We start from the raw sequence: 6,000 nt of genomic DNA, 5'->3' as shown, positions 1-6,000 counted from the left end.
CTTGCAATCTTTCCCCATTTAGAATGATGCTGGCATTGTTTTTTTCGTAAATTACTTTGATTGCTTTGTAGAATGTTCCTTCTATGCCTATCTTGCTTAGCGTTTTCAGCATGAAGTGGTGTTGGATTTTATCAAATGCCTTCTCTGCATCTATTCAGATGATCACATGATTTTTTATGTTTCATTTTATTGATATGATGTATCACACTCATTGATTGGTGAATGTTGAACCATCCCCGCATACCTGGAATGAATCCCACCTGGTCCGGGTGAATGATCTGCCTCATGTACTGTTGGATCTGTTAGCTAGTATTTCGTTGAGGATCTTTGTGTCTATATTCATCAAGGATATCGGTCTGTAGTTCTCTTTTTCAGTTGTTTATCTGGCCTTGGTATTAAGGTGATATTGGCTTCATAGAAAGGGTTTGGAAAGATTGCCTCTCTTTCTATTGTTTGGAAAGTTTGTGGAGGATTGGGGTAAGTTCTTCTTGAAATTTTTGGTAGAATTCAGCAGTGAAGCCATCTGGTCCAGTACTTTTCTTGGTTGGGAGGGCTTTAATTGCTGATTCAATCTCAGTTCAAGTATAGGTCTTGAGATTGCAAATTGCTTTTTGATTCAATTTTGGTGGATTCTATGTGTCCAAAAATCTATCCATCTTTTCTAGGTCTTCTGAGTGCTTTGCATGTAGTTGCTTGTGATAGTTACTAATAATTCTCTGGATGTCTGATGTATCTGTTGTTACATTTTTTCTTGTCTCTGATGCTATTGATATGTATCTTCTCCCTCCTTTTTTTTTTTTTTTTTTTTTTTGATTAATTGGACTAGTGGGGAGTGTATTTAGTTGATTTTCTCAAAGCACCAGCTCTTTGATTCATTGATCTTATGTACAGTTCTCTTGGTCTCTGTTTGGTTTATTTCCTCTTTTATTTTATTTCTTTTTTCCTACTAATTTTAGGATTGCTTTGCTATTGTTTTTCTAGTTCTTTCAACTGTAACAGCTGATTTACTTGATGCTTTTCCAGTTTCTTAACATAAGCATTGAGATGAACTTTCCTCTTAACACTGCCTTGATTGTGTCTCATAAGTTTTGATATGTTGTATTTATGCCTTCTGTTTCAAGCAATTTTTAAATTTTCCCTTTGATTTCCTCTCTAATGCATTGCTCATTTAGTAACATATTATTCAGTCTCCATGTGTTTGCAAGTCTTCTTTGGTGTTTTGACTTCTTTTTTTTGTTTTTTTTTCAGATACGACAGAACCAACAGGTTTATTGAGTTAGTGCTGATGAACAGCAGCCCTGAGAGACACGCAAAGGAGCGGTTACCTGGTCTGCTCAGTGATGCCCTCGGGTCCCTGGTCACAGGCAGCCAGGACAAAGCCCACACAAGGCCCACACAAGGCACTGAGGGCTGTGTGCGGGAACCCACGAGCCTCCACGCAGCGGCCCTTCCATCACCCCGCGACCGGCAACACTTCTTGTTTTCAACGTGAGGGTAACAAAAGCATATATGCAAATGTGCCTCAGAGTGATAACTGGAAACATTAATATAAAAAAGTCAAATAGAACTAAATTTTGGAAACTACACATAAAAATTGAATTACAACTAAAGCAGCAAATCAAAATGTCTGCTGAGGTTTTCTGGTAGAACAAAAAAATTAGTTGGTGCCCATGTTCAGTAAGTCATTACCACTGATGAAACTAAACCCCAAAGAGAAATTGAAAAGTGCACAATGAAATTAAATGTTGGATCAAGTATTTATGGAAAATTGGAAATGCTTGTCCTCTATAGTTGATGAGTGACAGTTTGGAGGAGGTATTAAAGTTTATCTGATCCAGCTTTGGCCTGGTGTTCCACATAGAAAAGGATGTAGGCCTTGGCCTTGCCCACGGTCTCTTCATCCGTCAGTGTCACAGTACTGTCATTGAAATGGAACCAGCGGCCTTCGTGGGTGGCGTATGCTGTGTAATGTCCAGAACTGACCCCAGAGCCGTGGTGCACCACCACTGCAGCAAGGTCGTACAGGCAGTTGTCAGGGTCGCTGTTCTTAGGCTCTAGCAAGTAGCATTTCATATCTAGGCCTCTCAATGGAAACTCTACATATGTGTCCACTTTGTTCCTTAAGTACGCTGTCCAGTGGAATCTTTTCAGATGTAAGCACAGCACCTTGGGTAGTTTTTGAATCCAAAACTTTTTTGTGGACTTTTGCTTCTTTTTGCATTTATGGCACATATATAACTCTGTCTCATCAAGTTCTTCCAAGTCGGTAAAACTTCGGAGACAATCTCGTAATGAGCACACCGGCCCACTCTCTTGATTCTTAGAGCGCTTACTTCTGAACTGACTTGGACTATCCAATGAAAGGTCTAGGAACGGGTCAAACTTCCTAGATTCTGTCCCACATATGAGGCAGTTAACCTCATTTTGGAGAATGCCGCCAAATATAGCCGTAACGACAGTAGATGTTCCATTTATGCAGCATTTACTACTTGTAGACAGAGTAGAAGTCTCCTGCAGAATTGCTGAGCGGGAAACCCCATTGAACCTGCCTTGGAGTTCCAAGTGTAGGTGGTCCAGAAGGTAGCGCATGAATTCATGGGCATCCTGCTGCTGGTAGCCCCTGAAATTCGGCATAATCTTCCAAACAACATAAAATAAGGACTCAGGGCTAAACGCAGTCTGGCTGCCTTGCCACAGAGCACACAGTGTCTTTTTGAACTCTTCGACCAGAGACACATTGGTGTCCCCTTGGCTCCTGGTGTGGTATGTTCGCCTTCCTGCCATCTTCCCATTCCTTAACTCCACAGCGGGCAGTTCTTTGAAATAACAGCAAAACTGCTCAATGTTACTGAGTGACTGCAGGATGGCATCCATGAAACCCGTGTTCCCCAAGTTCCGCAGGCCCGTGGCACAGATGGCAGCAGTGCTTCCATTTACTTTTAGCAACTTGCTGTTTAATGAGGAGTTCTCCAAAAGTTTTCTTTTCCTATGTCTGTCACCTGTGAAAGTTGAGTTTTCCAAGTTCTGTAAGTGTTCTCTGACTTTCTGTACCAGTCCCAGCTTGGTGTCGTTAACCACGAAATCATCACAGTGATAACAGAATGTACTGTAGCTACTGCAATCCATACACACTGTGTGCTGAACTTTTTCTTGTTTTTCTGACTTCTTATGGTTGGTTAAAGGTATTTGTGCATCTTCATAATGTTTCTTTGCATGACCATTAACATACCTTCCACAGTGGACACTTGAACAAGTCAAACAGACCCAGGGACTTTTGTTGGACCGGCACACGCTGCAGCACCAAGACGACGGGGCCCCGTTGGGAAACTTGGCTGAGTCCGGAGCGATGCAGACGCTGGAGCTGAGGTGCGGACACTCCATGGTCGCGAGGAGGACGGCGGCGGGGAGGACCGAGGCCCCGGGAGCAGGCGAGGCTGGGGGGCGGAGGGACTCGTCCGGAGGTTCCGTCTGGGGTCGCTCCTCGCCCGGCGCTCGGCCGACGGCCTTGTGTTTTGACTTCTTGATCCCTAGTTTCACTCCATCATGGTCTGTGAAGATGCATGGTACATTTTCTATTTTTTTTAGATTTGCTGAGGTTTGTTCTGTGGCCTACAACATAGTCAATTCTGGAGAAGGTTCCATGTACTGATGAAAAAAAGTGTATTCTCTGTCTGTAGGATGAAAGTTTCAGTAAGTATCAACTAAGTCCATTCACTATACAGTTTGGCTGAGTTCTGTTTTTTCTTTGCTGAGTTTCTGTCTCTTTGATCTGTCCACTGATGTTAATGGGGTATTTTTTAAAATATCTATTTATTTTTATTGGAAAGTTAGATGTACAGAGAGGAGGGGAGACAGAGTGGAAGATCTTCCATCTGATGGTTCACTCTCCAAGTGGCCGCAACGGCTTGAGCTGAGCCAATCCCAAGCCAGGAGCCAGTAGCTTCTTCAGGGTCTCCTATGTGGGTGCAGGGTCCGAAGGCTTTGGACTGTCCTCATTTGCTTTCCCAGGCTACAAGCAAGGAGCTGGATGGAAAGCAGGGCTGCCAGGATTAGAACCAGCGCCCAAACAGGATCCCGGTGTGTGCAAGGTGAGGACTTTAGCCACTAAACTATCGTGCTGGGCCTGGTGTTAAGGGGGTATTAAGGTCACCCACTCTGATTGTATCGTAGTCTGTTTCTCCTTTAAATCCATTAATGGTTGGTTCATGTAGCTGGATACCTTGGCATTTGGTGCATATATATTTATTATGGTGATCTCTTCTGGCTGAATGGATCCTTTGATCATTATATGCTGTCCTTCTTCATGTCTTTTAACGTTTTTCATGTCAATGTCTATATAATCTGATATAAGAATAGCTACCTCCACATGTGTTTCCTTGTCATCTGCTTGGAATATCTTTTTCCATCCTTTCACTTTCAGTTCCCTCTGATCTTTGTTAGTGAGATGTGTCTCCTGTAAGCAGCAGATAGATGGGTGGTTTTTTTGTTGATCCAGTCCTCTAATCTGTAGCATTTGGTTGATAAATTTAAACCATTTACATTGAATGTTAATATGGATTGGTTGCAATTTGATCCTGCCGTCTTAACAATGGGTTGTTCTTTGAGTCTTATGTCAGCCTTTTAATGGGAAGTTCTGCACATTAGCCTTTGGTTTTGGCAGCTGCTATTCCTTTTCTCTTTCACGAGAACATCTTTGAGTATTATTTGTAGGACAGGTTTAGAGGACGCTAATTCTGGGAGTTTTTCTTTATCGTGGAAGAATTTTTTTTTTCATTTTCAAAGACAAAGAATTTAATCCAGATCTTCTGTGTGGGTAGCAGTGACTCAAGTACTTGTACTTTCAGCAAGTCGATTAGCAGGGTGTACATTAGCAGGAAGCTGGATCTGAAGTGGAGGCAATCTTGAACAGGCAATTTGATTTGAGATGCAAGAATCTCAGGCAGCATCTTAATGAGTGGAGCAAATGCCCACTCAAATTATTCAGTTGTTAATATCTCATATTTGCAAAAGTTTTTTTTGTAATAACTGCTCACAAATAGAAGAACTGCGTCAGTTTTGCTATCAACAAAATATGCATATATTAATAATATGAAAACACTTAAGCATGTAAATAAATATTAGTATGTAAAAACTATTTGAGAAAAATAAATATCAAAAGTTAAAAATATGTGCAATGCCCCTGCACTCAAATCTCACCTACTCTTCTTCTTCTTCTTTTTAAAGATTTATTTATTTTTATTACAAAGTCAGATATACAGAGAGGAGGAGAGACAGAGGGGAAGATCTTCCGTCTAATGATTTACTCCTCAAGTGAGCGCAACAGCTGGTGCTGTGCCAATCCGAAGCTGGGAAACAGGAATCTCTTCTGGGTCTCCCACACAGGTGCAGGGTCCCAAGGCTTTGGATTGTCCTCAACTGCTTTCCCAGGCCACAAGCAGGGAGCTGGATGGGAAGTGGGGCTGCTGGGATTAGAACCGGCGCCCATATGGGATCAAGGCGAGGACTTTAGCTATTAGGCCATGCCACTGGGCCCTTCTTCTTCTTCTTTTTACGGCTTTATTTATTTGTATTATAAAGGCATATTTACAGAGACAAGAACAGAAAGATCTTCCATCTGCTGGCTCAATTCCCACGTGGCCGCAATGATCTGAGCTGAGCCAATCCGAAGCCAGGAACCAGGAGTTCTTCCAGGTATTCTGTGAAGGTCTAGGGTCCCAAAGGCAGCTGTCCCAGGCCTTAGGCAAAGGAATGGCCAGAACATGAACTGGTGCATATATGGATTGCCAGCTCTTGAAGGGAGAATTTGTTTGTTGATACATGGTGGTGACAACTCTCAGCTACACTACTTCCAATCTAGCATCTTGCTAATATGCATGAGAAGACAGTAAATGGTGACCTAAGTATTTGGATCCCTGCTACCCAAGTGAGAGATCTGGATGGCATCCCTAGCTCCTGACTTCAGCCTGAATCCATCACAGCTATGGGGGCCATTCTGGAAGT

At 42.5% G+C, this 6,000-nt stretch overlaps 1 protein-coding gene and 1 long non-coding RNA gene across 2 annotated transcripts in view; both read right to left on the bottom strand.

Moving 5' to 3' along the window:
* Positions 1-1,532: 1,532 nt before the first annotated feature.
* On the bottom strand, positions 1,533-3,498 carry LOC101524722 (ubiquitin carboxyl-terminal hydrolase 3-like). The gene has a single exon (XM_058660571.1). It carries the CDS (start codon positions 3,379-3,381, stop codon positions 1,819-1,821), a length of 1,563 nt encoding a protein of 520 aa, XP_058516554.1. The 5' UTR covers positions 3,382-3,498; the 3' UTR covers positions 1,533-1,818.
* An 882-nt stretch (positions 3,499-4,380) lies between these two features.
* LOC131479525 (uncharacterized) overlaps positions 4,381-6,000 on the bottom strand; it is a 43,616-nt gene continuing 41,996 nt past the window's right edge. Inside the window, exon 3 of the long non-coding RNA XR_009244929.1 lies at positions 4,381-4,453. This is a non-coding gene — a long non-coding RNA (uncharacterized LOC131479525). The remainder of the gene's footprint in view (positions 4,454-6,000) is intronic.

The sequence above is a fragment of the Ochotona princeps genome, chromosome 2, assembly GCF_030435755.1.
Source record: "Ochotona princeps isolate mOchPri1 chromosome 2, mOchPri1.hap1, whole genome shotgun sequence".
In the NCBI taxonomy this organism is placed as follows: Eukaryota; Metazoa; Chordata; class Mammalia; order Lagomorpha; family Ochotonidae; genus Ochotona; species Ochotona princeps.
The sequence above is the reverse complement of the archived record's forward strand: the minus strand, read 5'-3'. Positions and strand labels throughout refer to the sequence as shown.

Coding starts and splice junctions, on each gene's coding strand:
- LOC101524722 (XM_058660571.1), bottom strand. CDS start 3,381: ATGGAGTGTCCGCACCTCAGCTCCAGCGTCTGCATCGCTCCGGACTCA.